Source organism: Biomphalaria glabrata, chromosome 16, assembly GCF_947242115.1.
Source record: "Biomphalaria glabrata chromosome 16, xgBioGlab47.1, whole genome shotgun sequence".
Lineage (NCBI taxonomy): Eukaryota > Metazoa > Mollusca > Gastropoda > Planorbidae > Biomphalaria > Biomphalaria glabrata.
This window is the reverse complement of record NC_074726.1, coordinates 27497200-27515034: the sequence shown is the minus strand read 5'-3', so window position 1 is coordinate 27515034 and position 17835 is coordinate 27497200. Positions and strand designations below refer to the sequence as shown.

At 35.1% G+C, this 17835-nt stretch overlaps 1 protein-coding gene and 1 non-coding gene across 2 annotated transcripts; one reads left to right on the top strand and one right to left on the bottom strand.

Moving 5' to 3' along the window:
- Nucleotides 1-78: 78 nt before the first annotated feature.
- Trnap-ugg (transfer RNA proline (anticodon UGG)) lies at nucleotides 79-150 on the top strand. Its single transcript has one exon. It is a non-coding gene; the product is annotated as a tRNA-Pro (tRNA).
- A 2270-nt stretch (nucleotides 151-2420) lies between these two features.
- LOC106069315 (uncharacterized) lies at nucleotides 2421-12985 on the bottom strand. Its single transcript, XM_056014697.1, has 7 exons — nucleotides 12878-12985; nucleotides 11499-11987; nucleotides 10670-10740; nucleotides 9492-9661; nucleotides 8294-8414; nucleotides 7365-7472; nucleotides 2421-7221 (listed from the first exon to the last, which is right to left on the bottom strand). Exons 2-7 carry the CDS (start codon nucleotides 11841-11843, stop codon nucleotides 7038-7040), a joined length of 999 nt encoding a protein of 332 aa, XP_055870672.1. The 5' UTR covers nucleotides 11844-11987; nucleotides 12878-12985; the 3' UTR covers nucleotides 2421-7037.
- Between the last annotated feature and the right edge of the window lie 4850 nt (nucleotides 12986-17835).

The window sequence follows — 17835 nt, the reverse complement described above, 5'->3', positions numbered from 1 at the left end:
TCTACCTAAAGAACACATAAAAATAATTAGAAAATTAGAAAATTTAGTTATTAAAATAAAGTAAACTATTATCATAACGGCTCGTTGGTCTAGGGGTATGATTCTCGCTTTGGGTGCGAGAGGTCCCGGGTTCAAATCCCGGACGAGCCCATCTTTTTATTTTTTTTAAATTATTAATAACTATTGTTTTGTTCACAGAAATTGTTAGATATGTTTAGAAAAATTGTTTAAAAGGTTTCTTCTGAATGATCTTTGTACTAAGTTAGACCCAAAAGGCTAAAGGTGTTGACGATGCCATCCTAAATATTTTAAATTGTGTCTACAAACATCTGGACTTGCCGAACACTTATGTAAGATTGTTCTTTATTGATTTCTCATCAGCTTTTAACACTATACAACTTCATTTACTCATTGAAAAGATGAAAGCGTTGAAGATTAGTCCATACATAATACTATGGGCTAATGAATTTTTGACCCAGAGATCGCAGAGGGTTAGGGTAAACAATGTTATATCAAACGCACGCATAGTTAACACAGGGACGCCCCAGGGGGCTGTGACATCGCCATTGTGGTTCATTTTGTACACCAATGATTTTCAATGTGATAGTTCTTGTTGCTCCTTCACAAAATTCGTTGATGATGCGGCTCTTCTTGCCCTGCTCTCAGAGAGCTCAGACGTAAATGAGTATTTCAGAGAAATAGAACACATTGAAAATACTGTAAAGATAATTTTTTATTATTAAATGTAAAAAAACAACAAAGAAATGATAATCAATTTTCGTAGGGAAAAGAAGGAAAATAATATTGTTTCTGTAGCTGGAGAAACTATTGAAATTGTGCAAACCTTTAAATACCTTGGTACTATCCTAGACAATAAACTAAATTTTACTGCAAATACTGATTATATCAGCAAAAAGGGCAGCAAAGATTACGATTACTAAGAAAACTGTCCTTGTTTAATGTTAGCGAAAAGGCCTTGGCTATGTTTTATCACGCTCACGTCTGCAATATTTTAAGTTTCAATATCACTGCCTGGTATGGCTGGTAATCTGAGCATTAAAAATAAACTTTATAGAATCCTAAATGCTGCTGGTAAAATCATAGGCAAAAAACAAACCCCATTTGGGCAGTTGTTTGAGACAAACATCTATAAAAAAGCTAACAAGTTCCTAACAAGAATCACCCTTTGTGTCAGGATTTTGTGATTTTACCATCACAAAAGAGATACAAGACACCGATAGCAAAGACAAACAGACACAAACACTCTTTTGTTCCCCTGGCAATCAAATCATTAAATAGGAACTATCGGATATAAACTTTGTCACATGTAGATTATGAGTGAGTCTGGTGTGAATGTACACTTTGGTTTCTTATAGCTGTAATGTTTTTTGTTTGGTGTAATGCACAAATTGTAAGACAAATTTCCATACGGACAATACAGATTATTATTATTATTAATATTTTAAAATCATATTCATTTATCAGTAGAGTTCTAAAGAAAACTCATTAATGCTTAAAGATGTGTCCAATGCTTTATATTTAAATGTTTACAATGTGCTTAGAGCTTAGAAGGGGGCTTAATGTATAATAATGAATATAAAACTAAGAAGCGTTAGAATAGAAATATCTTCGTCTAGGCTAGGGCCTCCAATTATCTAAGGAGATAATAAGGCTTGTCTTCGAGTCCGAAGAAAAAACAGGAATGCGGTATTGCATATGACTACGTAGCCCCAGCTGCAACCTACATATTTTTGCAACAACCAAAGCAGACATAACCATTGTCCGCCTGTGGTCAATTAGGATTCTCTTTTCGCCGTCTACATCTGTATTCGGCAGTAGATTTTCTTTTGGTCTTAAATGTGTATCCCGATTACACCCCGAACACAAAAAGGAATTGATCTAAACTTGTTTAAAGTTTAAAAAAAAACTAAAGTTCCCCTTTCAGACCTTGTGGTGTATACAGCAGATGATGTAAAGGTCAACTGTTTCTATGGCCTACGGTTAACGAGGTTGTCATGTGGCCAGCACAACGACCAACCGCCTTTACTTTTCCCCGACTAAAGTCAGGTACCCATTAGAGCTCAGAGGCGCCCAAACATCCCGAAATTAAAAATCCCAGTTTTCACCAGGATTCGAACCCGGGACCACCCGGTTCGGAATCCAAGCGCTTGGCTGCTTAGCCACTGCGTCTCCGTATTACTTGTTCAAGGCACAAATATATGAGACCATACACACTATACGTAGCTCCAAAGTTCACAACCGGACATCTAGGTATAACAACTTAGTTCTAAAGTGGGATGCTGATTACTTCTGTATCCTTGTCTAGTGTGCAAGGCACAGTTGAGTGAAAACTTTCGGTACTTGGAAAGTAAGTCTAATTAACAGTAGAAGTCGAAACAAATAAAAAAACACTTAAGGGAAATGCTCCTCAACATGATAGTTTAATATATCCATTGTGTTAATATATATTTATCTTTCTATCATTTCTTATCAATAGACATATACATATAATTCATTTTTGTTCACCATATAAAATATAATGAACTAAATCTCCACTATGTACAATAATGTACAATATTATAAAAGTAATTACTTTTAATGTCCATCATGTAAAATATAATAAAGTAAATGTCCAGTATTTAAAATATAATAAAACTACTGTCCAGTATCTATAATATAATATAATTACTGTCCAGTAAGTAAAAATATAATAAAGCTACTGTCCAGTATCTAAAATATAATAAACGTATTGTCCAGTGTTTATAATATAATAAAAGTAATGTCCAGCATGTAAAATATAGTAAAATAAATGTCCAGTAAGTAAAATATAATAAAAGTATTGTCCAGTATCTATGATATAATAAAAATAGTGTCCAGTATGTAACATAAAAGTAATGTCCTGTAGTTTAAGCCTCTCGAATCTTTATTGTATTTAGTATAGTTATAGGCCTACCATGAGTATCAAAAGTACGGAATCACTTCTCAAATGCGCGCCATGTCTGGGGCGCGTGGCATCAAGTGCCTACACCCATTCACTTTAAACATACGACATGTACACAAAACATGAACATTAAAAACAAGCAAAAACATTTTGAAACAAAAAAAAATACTTCATTTAAAAACAAAGCTTATCTAAGGGGAAGAACTGCACATTTACAGCCCTATATAAATATAGCATACCTAAATATAGAATAGGCCTACACACACACACACACACACACACACATATATATATATATATATATATATATATATATATATATATATATATATATATATATCAATACTTTTATGATTTATTTCCTTTTTTCGATATCAAAACACATAATAACCACTAATTAATTAATTAACTGGTTAACTTTTTGATTGATTCTTGTAGTTAGGGCAATGGATAATCGTGAAAAGTTTCAACTTGATCCGAGAATAGAGCGTGAGAGAGATAACCTGAATTACTGTCAAACCATTTCATCTATATATAGAAAACACATACATTCTTTTAAAAACACAGTTAGTTATATGAAGCAATGGCACTGGCTGAAATGTAACCAAATGGCGTCAGATGGTATCAAACATGTTGGTAATGATCACATTTGTTGTTAAGTTAAGAAGTCCTCGTTCACGCAACACTGCCTACGTTAGCGTGTTGCCTGTTTGTCCAACGTACGAAGAACAAGCAAAAAATCAGAGTTAAAATAATAGCAACAGCAACAACAAATAGCCAAAAAAAATAATATTAATAAAAAATAATAAAAATAATAAATTAAAAAAAAAATAATTAATTTAAAAACCAAGAGTAACAACTCATGGAATGTTCCAGTCCGTGAGCTAAGATTTTCATCCGGCCACTCAGAATTCATAGGAATAAATATTTAACATTGTATTGTAGAGATCCAGTAGATCAAAAAACTATTTCAACCATTGTAGGCCTACAGTAATAAATATTTATCTATATACTTTTTTAATTAAAAGCTAAACATGACAATGTACACTGTAGCCTATTAATATACCAACGCATCAGAATCAAACACAATCGATAGACAAAATATACTTGCAGCGAATGTGAACATTCAAATCCTCTAAGTGTATAATACAATGTCATATACAATGCGAGATAATGTCATTTCAAACGTGACAGACTAACATACGCTCAGAAATACACACATGTGATTATATGTGATACAAACGAAGTTTAAATTCTCTCAGTATGCCTACACAAGTTAACAGTACACACATCAACCGACAAGAAAGTAGATCTTCATTGAACTGACCCACTGTTCGTTGAGGGAGGGAGGGGGGCGGTGGCTGAGTGGTTACGCGCTCGGCTTCTGAGCCTGGGGTCCTGGGTTAGAATCTCGGTGAAGACTGGGAATTTGAATTTCGGGATTTTTAGGGCACACCTGAGTCCACCAAACTTCTATTGGGTACCTGACTTAAGCTGGGGGAAAGTAAAGGCGGTTGGTCCTTGTGCTGGTCACATAATACCCTGCTTGTTAACCGTTGGCCATCTGTTCATCAGCCCCATAGATCGCAAGATCTGACAGGGAAAACTTACTTTTACTGTTCGTTGACAAACTAGATAAATAGGCGATTATCATTGACAAACTAGATAAATAGGCGATTATCATCGACAAACTAGATAAATAGGCGATTATCATTGACAAACTAGATAAATAGGCGATTACCATTGACAAACTAGATAAATAGGCAATTATCATTGACAAACTAGATAAATAGGCGATTATCATTGACAAACTAGATAAATAGGCGATTACCATTGACAAACTAGATAAATAGGCGATTACCATTGACAAACTAGATAAATAGGCGATTATCATTGACAAACTAGATAAATAGGCGATTACCATTGACAAACTAGATAAATAGGCGATTACCATTGACAAACTAGATAAATAGGCGATTATCATTGACAAACTAGATAAATAGGCTATTACCATTGACAAACTAGATAAATAGGCGATTACCATTGACAAACTAGATAAATAGGCAATTATCATTGACAAACTAGATAAATAGACGATTATCATTGACAAACTAGATAAATAGGCGATTACCATTGACAAACTAGATAAATAGGCGATTACCATTGACAAACTAGATAAATAGGCAATTACCATTGACAAACTAGATAAATAGGCGATTATCATTGACAAACTAGATAAATAGGCGATTACCATTGACAAACTAGATAAATAGGCGATTACCATTGACAAACTAGATAAATAGACGATTATCATTGACAAACTAGATAAATAGGCGATTATCATTGACAAACTAGATAAATAGACGATTACCATTGACAAACTAGATAAATAGACGATTATCATTGACAAACTAGATAAATAGACGATTATCATTGACAAACCAGATAAATAGGTGATTATCATTGACAAACTAGATAAATAGGCGATTATCATTGACAAACTAGATAAATAGGCGATTATCATTGACAAACTAGATAAATAGGCGATTACCATTGACAAACTAGATAAATAGACGATTATCATTGACAAACTAGATAAATAGGCGATTATCATTGACACTGTTGAACAAAGATGGCATAACGTTAAATGAGTGAAAAAAAAAGAATAAAATAATGCCCACCAATTAATCAACAATGCCCACCAATTAATCAACAATGCCCACCAATTAATCAACAATGCCCACTAATGAATCAACAATGCCCACCAATGAATCAACAATGCCCACCAATTAATCAACAATGCCCACCAATTAATCAGCAATGCCCACCAATTAATCAACAATGCCCATCAATTAATCAACAATGCTCATCAATTAATCAGAGAATTAGAAACACGTTTTAAATAATAACAATTATAATAACAATAAGAAGAAGAAGAAGAAAAAACCGCTACCATTATTGACATCGCCTTAACACTGTCTCATAAATTAAGAAAAACTGAAATGGAAAAACAACGAAAATATTGGAACCTAGGCTTGGAGATTAAGCGTTAATGGAAGTTATCTAAAACAACAATATACCCCATTGTTATATTAACCGAGGGAATAATAACAACTGACCTCATAGATACCTCAAGGCCCTTAACATTCCTAGGAACATTCTCGTTGCCTGTCAGAGGGCAGTACTGCTACAGACCTGCCACATCACCAGAAAATTCCTCAGTGGAAACTGATAAAGGGACTACAGTAAATTTTTGTTTCTCTTTAACGAAACTTGACCCTGGCTTCGCCAGAGAATGAATACTCGCTCTTTTATAATAATAATAATAATAATAATAATAATAATAATAATGATACAATTTTTTTTTCTCTAACGGAAGCTCGACTCTGGCAGCGCAAGAATTTGAAACACGCTTAAAATAATAATAATAATGCGAAAGGCCACTAGAAATAAATAACAAATGCACATTACATACTTGTAGATATTACAACACAATTGTAATGATCGCATTGAAATGTAATCACATAGTTCAGCAAAATCCTGTGGCTGTTACCATTCAGCCACATTTGGACAGATATGTTATCAAATTCATAGTGTCAAAGACGCCTCAAAGTTCTAAAGCCTCTAAGCTCATCTTGAAACATTTTGGGTATATCACAATGTGCTTATTCCAACATCTATTTAATAAAACAACATTATAGCGATGCGAAAAATTGCCACAGTTGGCAACAGAGATTCACGTACAATTATTTGTCTAACAAGACTTCTGCAACAAGTGTGGCCAAACTTTCATTGCCAACTTTTTCTTGCATTGATTTCAATGTTCCACTGTCAATAAAGCTATTCCTATTCTGCTCAGTAAACCAGAAAAAAAATTGTGGACAAAGATTCAATGGTGTCTCCAAGTCAGCGCTTAAACATCAGATGTTGTGAACCTCAATGACTTCTACTGAAGAACAACGAACTTCATACGATGATTTCAAACGAACACATCAGACAAAACAGAGGTCTTCGTACGAAGGTCTTCAGAGAAAAAGTCTGGAACTTTCTCTCAAGACAAAAAAAAATAGTGACCGATTCCTAAAGTGGTTGGCTCTCACTGGTTGAAACATTTACACCAACCGGCATAGACAACGTTTTCAAGTCTGGCATTTGCGAAGGTAAGGGAGTCCTCCACTGATGGAGGCTCACTGGCGTTGACGTCATCGTCAACTACAAGGGCGACAACTATGATGTTTTGCTGCATACATTTGCAACCTCTGTTACACCCTGCTATATGCCTGAAAAAAAAACAACATTTATATTAAACTACAGAAATCGTAGCGATATTTTGTCTGTAATTTAAATTTACACCCCTTACTAATTTAGACCTTTTTTTTAGTAGAGAAATGTTTAAAAATTATGCACACAATAAATGTATTACCTGCATTCGTCTTGGAGTAATAACTGCTTCTGCTCCTTAAATTGAACCAATCGTCGCATCTGATTCGATTGATTTGGCAGACGATCGGGTGCGATTTGTTTTTGGAATCTGTAAAAAGAATTGTGGGATTGACAATTTGTTTTACTATTCTAGCATTCATAAATTTATATGCATAAACACAGAAGTTTCCCTATTTCAATTAAAAGCCCGAGTGAAAAAAAAAGGACTCAATGATCTCTGGGTTCAACTGTTTGAAGCAGCTGTTCATGAAGAAACTTGTATTAGAAAGAGGTATAATGCCCTTCTCCGATCTAAAACTATCCGTATTATTTTTTTGTATAATGCTAACGGGGAAAGAAACAGATTTTAACTCTTTCTCTCCTAATTGACGATACCATCGTTGATTTGGCCCCATTCAATTAAATTAATGTTTAATTTTATAAACGTAATTTTTTTGTCATGTAAAAAGATCATGCATTCCCCTTTAATTCTATACTAAATAAAACATTTTCTGATAACAAACAACAAAGTTATTGAAGCTTAATCATAACAGGGTAGTGAAATAATAATGAGCAAATGAAGAATTCCGTCGAATCGTGAGAAAAAATAATTACGGAGAGAAAGAGTTAACACGAATTTCTTTTTTTCGGCGTTGAAAAGCTTGATTCACCTAAAATTGGTGTCTACTGCGAAATCTCATTATATACACAGCAAAAGTGAATATCAGAGAGAGAGAGAGAGAGAGAGAGAGAGAGAGAGAGACGTTTAGTAAGAGGTAAAAATAGTGGGTGAAATGAAGTAGATGCGTGTTTTTTTTATAGAGAGAAACATAAAGAGTGAAAGGAGAGAGAGAGAGAGAGAGAGAGAGAGAAAGAGAAGAAAGAAAGACATAACATGACTGAGAAGCAAGTCAATACTAATCAACTCACGATATACAGCAACCATGTTTATAGTATTTTCTGCCTTTCTCTAGGTTCTTCCCCGTCCGGGGCTCGTCCTGTTCAGAATTTGGTTTGAAATTCTCGTCTAGTCCCAGAATTGATAGAAACTCTAGTAAAATAACAAAACAACACATACATGTCAATACTGTATGTTAGTTACAGAAGACTACCACTATGCTTGTTTTATTTAGACTAGCAACGAGGTTATCTCCTCTCGCCAATTTTTGGTTCAATTTTAACATTATTTGTATTAGAGATATAAATAGACCTTTAACTTTATGATATATAATAATAATAAAAATAATAATCTTTATTATCCGTAAGGAAATTTGTCTTACAATTTGTGCATTACACCAAACAAAAAACATTATAACTATAAGAAACCAAAGTGTACATTCACACCAGACTCACTCATAATTTACATGTGACAAAGTTTATACCAGATTGTTCTTATTTAATGATTTGATTGCCAGGGGAACAAAAGAGTGTTTGTGTCTGTTTGTCTTTGCTATCGGTGTCTAGTATCTCTTTTGTGATGGTAAAATCACAAAATCCTGACACAAAGGGTGATTCTTTATTTCGAGGATCTTGTTAGCTTTTTTATAGATGTTTGTCTCAAACAACTGCCCAAATGGGGTTTGTTTTTTTGCCAATGATTTTGCCAGCAGCATTGAGGATTCAATTAAGTTTATTCCTATTTTTAATGCTTAATATCCAAATCTAGATTCACATTTTGGTCTTTTTTCATTATATTTTTTTTAAAACAAATAAAGGAATTTATTTGGTAAAAAATGTTTTCGTTTTATTTCCCCCCCTTTTTTAGGATCTAAATATTTGCTCTCATAGTAACAGTATTTTTTTTATTTCGCCTTTTAATAATTTATTTCATTACAATAATTTATTCAATTTTTTTAATGAGATTCACTTCAACATTCAAACTTGCTTAATTTAGGCAAATTACAATTTTATCGATATATATTTCATAATACGATTGTTACAGTTAATTAACCAATGATAAGATCTCTTAGCAACAAATCTAAATCTCTCTCTCTCTCTCTCTCTCGATCTCTCTTACTCATATAGATAGATAGACAGATAGATATTTTGTACTTAAAATTTGCACTGTGTAAATAGACTAGTAAGCTATTCACACACGTTACGTCTGCTAAGATCAGAAGTGACCTACTTTTCTTAGGGTGGCACGTGACAGTGCACGTCTCGTTCGTGTCCAGTTCAATCTCTTCTGCTGGAATCCTCTCGTCGGAAATCAACAGCTCTGTGGAGGCCATACCGTTCACTTCTCTAAACATGTAGCCATATCGATTGAGAATATTGTTCTTGTGGAACTGTTTCTTGCTACATAAGAGAGAGAGAGAGAGAAAACATGCAAAATATTATTATTATAGCTTTTATATAGCGCTACTTTTATGCTTATAGCATGCTCAGAGCGCTTTGGTCCAATCTCATTTGTGGACCAGTGGGGGGGGGGGGGTATCTAGGAGTTGGTTTTCCGTGCTGCCTTTAGGCGCTCAGTAAACACAACTCTGCCCGAGTCGGGTGTCGAACCTCGAGCCCCCTTCTAGGTAACTAAGACAAGCCACTTAGCCTCTCGACCACACTTCCCACTATAAATATAACAAAATCCTTTCAAAAAAAAAAAAAAAGTTAAGCCAAGGGAAATAACACCACTCAAGAGCTATATCTCTAATTAGTGTAGAAGTTATTTCCCTAATTCAATATTATACAAAATAATGAAATTGACTATTTGGCTTTTTAAAAATTGATTCATGTTTTATTAGGTAGTAATAATAATTTAATTTCTAGAGCGCTGTTAACAAACAAAATGTAGGCTCAAGGCGCTGTGATAACATTATAAGCACAAACACGAGAGCTAAAATGACTAGCTAAAATATAACTGGAGTACTATACAATGTGAATATAAAGTATGAATCGATTTTTTTTTTATATTTCGAAGTCTACTATTAGTTCACACTAATAAGAATGAGAAATCATAGACCAGCATCAATTTTATAGTTTTAGGAATTGATTTAAAACATTAGCTGTTAAAATGTTAAAATAATATTGTAAAAAAAAAAACACTCCCCCCCCCAAGAAATGTCTCTTTTATTTCTCGAGATTATCACGTGACAATAACAACAGTAGCAGATTCGGAAACTTTAGCATTCAGTCATAAAACTTAAGGATTACTCTCACTAAGACGCATATTAAAAAATAAAAACAAAAAAACAAAAATAGAAAAAAAAAACCACAATAATTATTAAAAAAAAACCCATGCCGATACACTCATTCACAAAAGTCTCTCAAAAAGTCCTTATGAGACATTTTGTCTTTTTTTTTACTTACTGGATTTCTCTGTAGGCGGCGAAAGACAAAACAACTATTGTGGTGACAGCGAACATGATAGTCATCAGAATCTGTGGACAGCACATGGACAGTTAGTGATGCTTAACTATGAATGGTTCTGGGCAATTAGTGATTCTGAACAAATAGTGATTCTGAACAAATAGTGATTCTGAACAAAAAGTGATTCTATACAGTAATCCTGAACTGCGATTCTGAACTGTAACTGATTCTGTAAAATAAGTTGTTGACTTCTGTATTTAATTACTTAGCCTGTATGTGTTCTTCTGCTGTGTTGTTTTAATATTGTATTTATTATTATATTTTGTCTTTCGTTTTTTTTTTTCTGGCGTTCAGTGTTTTCATAATGTTTAACTCTCTAATCACTGTAACTCTATTCATGCTGTTTAACTCTATAATGTCTGTAACTCTATTCGTAATTTTAAACTCTCTACTGTCTGTAAATCTATTCGTAAAGTCTCTAATGACTGTAACTTTATTCGTAATGCTTAACTCTCTAATGTCTATAACTCTATTCATAATGTTTAACTCTTTAATGTCTATAACGCTATTCGTAAGGCTTAACTCTCTAATGTCTATAACTCTATTCATAATGTTTAACCCTTTAATGTCTATAACTCTATTCATAATGCTTAACTCTTTAATGTCTATAACTCTTATTCATAATGTTTAACTCTTTAATGTCTATAACTCTATTCATAATAATTAACTCTTTAATGTCTATAACTCTATTCATAATGTTTAACTCTTTAATGTCTATAACTCTATTCATAATGATTAACTCTTTAATGTCTATAACTCTAAAACTTACCCATCTCTTCTTCTTCCAAAAGCTTCGTTTCTTCTTGTTTTCCCTGGAATGATCAATTTCATCAATGACTGCTGTCCCCACCTGGCAGCTTCTACACGAGTCCATTGAGTTGAGGCGTCGACTTATAATCATGCTAATGTCTTGTGTTGATAAAGTGATCTCAGTGTTGCCAGAGATGGCGAACATTGGGTTTTCTAGCTCACTTGGCTTGCAGTTGTCATTAGAGGCAAACGCTGGGTTTTCCAGCTCATTTGGCTTGAAGTTTTCGGGAAAGATAAACTTTGGGTTTTCTAAATCACTGGGCTTGACACTGTCGGTAGAGGAATTACTTGAAGAGAAATACATAGTGACCAATTATAGTTTTTTTAAAAATTTGACTGCTGTCCGGAGCGTTTAATACAGAAATTTAATTAATATCTCACACCGCAATGTCCTAATGCTAGACACAAGATGGAATGGGTTAAAGTGTGGGAAAGAAGTCCAGAAAACCTGTTAAAGAAAAAAAAAAGTAAAATATTAACAATAATTAAATTTGTATATACAACACAATCAGGGTTAAACTTCAAAAGGTTATTTATCATGCATCAGATATAACGAATGAATTGAGTGGTTCATTTAAAACCAAATATAACGAATGAAATGAGTGGGTCCTTTAAAACCAGATATAATCTATGTGGCTGATGATTGTATAGGTCGTCTGTTTCTGTGGCTTCGGTTAACCAGGGTGTCATGTGGCCAGCACAATGACCAACCGCCTTTACTTTTCTCCAACTAATTTCAGTTACCCATTAAAGCAGGGTGGACCCAGAGGCGCCCAGAGATCTCGGAATTAAAAATCAGTCTTCACCAGGATTCGAACGAGGGACAGCCGGTTCAAAATCCAAACGCTTTACCGCTCTGCATTTTTAGTTGTTCGATCGAACTCGGTGATTTAAATCTGACTCTGCCGAAAGATTTATAAACCGCAGCTACAACTGATCTTAATATCGCTTAATACAACGTATATAAAGCATTGTCTTCGAGGCCGAAGATTTAAGAAGGTAAGGGATGCACTTGAATACATGGACCCATCTGTGACCTACTAACTTTATCACAAATAACGCTGTCAAAGCCATTATCTGTTTCAGGGTCAATATAAGTTTCTTTTTTTTTTATAAACACGCTGTATCTGTAGTCTGAAAAATAATATATATTTAGCATACTGCAGTTTGTAAAAACTCGGCGGATCTATTATATACGGGTTGGTGCAAATTGCACTATGCTTGAATCTTCAGTTCGTCGCTAACACGGCTTGCCAGTAACTTATTGGAGATTTAGCTATTGTAAAACTATAATCATTTATAATTAAACAACAACAAAGAAATTAAAAGTCTACTAACTTTTATACTGACTCGAACAGAAACATGTGTCAGCGGGTTTGAAAAACTATAATCCTTGTTTCAGACTTAGGAAAGGGAACTAACTCTTCTCGGGCGATTGAAGAGAGCAAGTAGTGTCGAGTGTCGGTGGTCTCCACCTTTTTAAAGCAAGCTCATTACCCATTCACAATTCAGGATAAGAAATCATTGGTGGAAAGTCTAGTCCTTAAAAATCTAATTTTAGACATCCGCTTAAGGGCTTAAGGGGTGTTTTTTTCCCCTATAGTCCTTGTAAACACATGGATAAATTTTGTATTGTTTTCTTTTTTTTTTTTTAACTATGCTATGGTCGATTTAAAAATCCACTAGGATTGTCTCACCGTCTTGTCCGTTACAATTACAGACAGCCCCGCCGACAGAAGTATTTGAACCCTAGACAACTGGGTATGTGTGGGCCCATATGCTTTCATCGCACATGCTACATACGTATAGAATAAAAGATACATTTTAAAAAAAATCGTGAAGCTCCTTCTCACGCCCTTCTGTTTCCCCGGACTAGAAGCCTATTTGCCCCCCCCCCTCCCCCCAGGCTGCGGCTTGCTACAGAGGACAAAATCATTGACGTTGTATTTTGTACGTCGCGGCGCTCTGGGCTAGAAAGCCCGTTCCTCCATTTCATTGGCTATTGTTCTTTCCACGAGAGACAGAGAGTGAGTAGTCCCTGAATCACGTTCCGCCCATTTTGCACTTATAATTTGTAGCACCCAAAAAGGTTTCCTAGTCTTGCAATCGATTCGGCCAATTGTTATTGGGGGGGGGGGGGGGTCTGTATTTGTATGTTTCTATGGTGACGGTGGTAAGAGGTTAGCTACGCAATATGAATGATGCAAGATAAGCGGCATTGTCATCAGCAGTCTTTGGTCCAACAGACATTCCAGATTGCCAAAGTGAAAAGACGTGTTTTTGTAGTGAGATAGATTTTGTTCAAAATACCATTTTATATTAAAGTAAGGTGTTCTACATATAGGGCCTATTTTATTTTATCTCAAGTTGATTTTGTCTATATTGTAATAAAAGTTATATAGGGTAGATGATGCTCACGTCATATGTTACTTTGGCCAACAGTTTATGAGCAGGGTGTCACGTGGCCACCACAACGACCAACCGCCTTTACTTTCCCCAACTAAAGTCAGGTACCCATTAGAGTTGAGTGGACTCAGGAGCGCCCTAAAAATCCCGAAATTCAAAATCCCAGTCTTCACCGAGATTCGAACGGAGGAGCCTAGGTTCGGAATCCAAGCGCTTTACCAAGCTTATGTTAAGTGTATGAATTAGTTTGGATAGTCCATGTAATTAAATTTGTAATAGATCTAGACTAACAATAATAAATCTGTGCGATTAGAAATATTTTTACCAATGGTTTTTGTTTAGAGAAATTTCATGCTTTTAGCGTTCTCATTACGCTATGATCCTATCACTTGTCTGGACCAGTTGGAAAGGGGTGGGGAGGAGAAAGAAAATTGGTACCTGAGTGATCGTTTTATTAAAAATGTATTTATATAAAACAAAGTGAATGACCTGAATTCGAACTTGTGGGCTAAAGCAGGGGTTCTCAACCTGTGGGTCGCGACCCCCTTGGGGGTCGATTGACGATTGGCCAGGGGTCACCTAAGACCATCGAAAATGTGGATTGTTATTGTCTACTCTTCTATTGCTGTGTGTGTGTGGGGGGGGGGGGGTCGCGGCAGAGTGGTGGATTGTAAAAAGGGGTCGCCGAGTTTAAAAGGTTGAGAACCGCTGGGCAAAAGCCTTCTTAGGCTTCGCAAGCCAACACGATAACCACTCTGCTAGCTATTGTTTCTATTTCATGTTTGTGTTCACTAACGACATAGAGATGGGACCAATTCAGCTTACACCACCACTTCAGTCAAACAAAATTTTCAATCCCTTGTTCGAGATACCAAACAAAATAATTAATTACCAATAATTAATTAACTAATTAGTTTTTTTCTAATTGATTATTGTGTTATCAGGTAAAAGAAATAATTGTGCAATTTTTCAGCTTGATCCGTGATTGTGTGTCAGAGAAATAACGTGTAGGCCTACAAACTTTTTACCAGACAGACAGAGTGAAAAATGACAATGAAAATGAAAAGTGACAAATGTATAGCACTAATAGTTCAGTCTAGCATCCCTTCATGGGGTTCAAGCCCTCGGCCCTGGTGACGAACCATGAATCATTCTCTGCCTACATATTTTAATACTAATGACTTATTGCATCCATTCCGATAAACTCATTCACATCGTAAGTTAAAAATAAAGGATGCGGTTTGCGGGTGTTTGTGTATAAGAAGGAAAGGATATTATGATATAGATCAGCGGTTCTCAAACTTTTAGGCTCGGTGACCCCTTTTTACAATCCCCCTCTCTGCTGCGACCCCTCCCCCCCGTACACACACATACAGCAATAGAAGAATAGACAGTAACAATCCATCGTTTCGATGGTCTTAGGCGACCCCTGGCAAATCGTCAATCGACCCACAAAGGGGTCGCGATCCACAGGTTAAGAACCCCCTGATATAGATTGTCGACTTTTTAAGCTTTTGAAACCAATCAAAGCCCACATTAAATGCCTTCAGACATCTGGTAGACACAAAAGTTAACAGATGTATACAAATATAGAAAAAAGTAAATGTGTGAGTAATATCGTATCTCATTCCAGGATGTAGACATGTCTATGTTATTATTTGTTTTAAATTAGTCAATTTAATGATATTCTAGTTACCATTCACCTTTTTTATAGTAACAATTTGTAATGCAACTATTTTTAGAAATTTATCACTTTGACAGTGGACGGCTCATGCTGACAGGTTGGGGATGCCTCTAGTCGCTACAGTTCTCAATTTCGTATTTTAACGTTATTATATATATTTTCTAACAAAATTGGTTCCGGTACACAGTGATAACTTGCCTGACTTTTAATTACTAATACATTAATAATAGAAGTTAAAATGCTAGAAAAGTGATAATTGAAAAAGGTGCCGGTACGCTGTACCGGTGCGTACCGTCACAAAAAAAGCACTGTATATATATATAGTCAAATTAGTAAGGATGATTAAAAAGATGATTAAAATATTCACAAAGTCTTAGCAAGGGGAATGTTGCGAAACTCTCTTAACAATATAATAAACTAGTCGACCCACGGCGTAGCGTACGCTGCTATTTTGCAGGGCCGGCCTTAGGCCACTGCAACCTATGCGACAGCAGTGGGCCACGCACTTTCATATGAACCGTGTAAATTATTAAATTAAACCATTTTATAACTTATAACAGATTTCCAGCGGCATCTTGATTTAACAGGAGCTCCTGGAAATCTCCTAAAATTGCAAAATATACGAAAAAGTCCTGGAAATCTCCTGAAATTATTAAAATGTTTTGAAAACTCATACAAATCTCCTGAAATTTATAGAAAAAAAATTGTCATTTCAACATGGAAAACGCCAATGCTACGGTCGATAAAAAAACGGCATTATGTAATACCAGTAATTGTGGAATCTGGTGAAAGAAGCTTCTCGTGCCTCAAACTAATGAGGAATTACTTGAGGTCAACAGTTCTCGTAGATAGATTGAAACATTTGGTAATTGTTGCTATTGAGCGTGATCTATGTATGAAATAGAATTTTTGATATACTGTATGACTTCGCTACACTCAAGGCTCGTAAAGTAATTCGGTATGTAGTAAAAATGAAGAAAAGGCAAAGACAGATTTATTTTCTAATACAAACTCTTAATTTTCACTTATTATCCGTATCCCAACCCAAACTTGGCCCCGCGAAATCCGTTGAGTTGAGTCCGGCCCTGCTATTTAGTGACGGGTGAATACAGAGTAGATTACTTGTTCTTCCCACCCCTCCCTCTTTTTTTTTTTTTTGCCTCTTAAGTTACGTTGGGTAGAAATAAATAAAAGAGTGATCTTTCCATGACGTCTTGGTCACAATGGTTACGCCCAGCCCTGCTATTTAGTGACAGCTGAAAACTACTTGTTCTTCCCTCCCCCCTCTTTTTTTGGTGGGGTAACTCTAGTTCGACTTGCAGAAATAAAAGAGTGATCTTTTCTTTACTTCTCGGTGTCCAAACTGTTGAGCCATGAAGAGATAACATTTTCTCTAATGAATTTCGCTTCTATCTTCCCAATGATTAGGTTATCGATACACTTCACACAACAGAGCATACGGTTTAGTGATAACTTTAAATTTAAAGAAGATAATAAAATGAGTATTGTTTTGATTATTGAGCTTATGGTTTTGTGCTGTGCCTCTGTCCGTCACGGTTAGCATATCGCAAAAAAAAAGAAAAAAAAAATTAATAATAATAAAAGCGCAGTTGAAACAAGAAAAAACATAAAAAATACGAAAAACAAAAACAAAAAAAAAAACTTATTGTCAGTGTAATTGTCTCAGTTTGGATCTGTCATGGAATTAACTCTTTCTCTCCGTATTTACTTTCCACGTTCCGATGGAATTATTTATTTCGCTCGTTTGTGTCTCACTACCCTGTTATGATTAAGCTTCAATAACTTTTTTTTTGTTATCAGGAAATATTATATTGGGTATAGAATTATAGGAGAATGCGTGCTCTTTTTATATAACAAAAATTAAAGTTTTTAAAACCAAAAATTAATTTAATTCCATGCGGGTCAAATTAACGTTGGTATCGTCAGTTAGGAGAGAAGGAGTTAAATTTGTAATAGATCTTTACTTATTTTTACCCTTTTTACCTATCCCTTAGTCTGTTGGGCCGTTGGGGCACCAGGCAATATTTGTCGACCGCCTTTCTCAATTCCTCCATTTTTTTCGCCTTGTTTAGAACCTCTCTCAATGGCAAGCCTGTCCATTCTTTAATGTTGTTCTCCCATCGCTTTTTCTGTCTGCCTCTTCTTCTTTTTCCCTGGAACTGTTCCCTGAAGGAAGGTCTTTGCG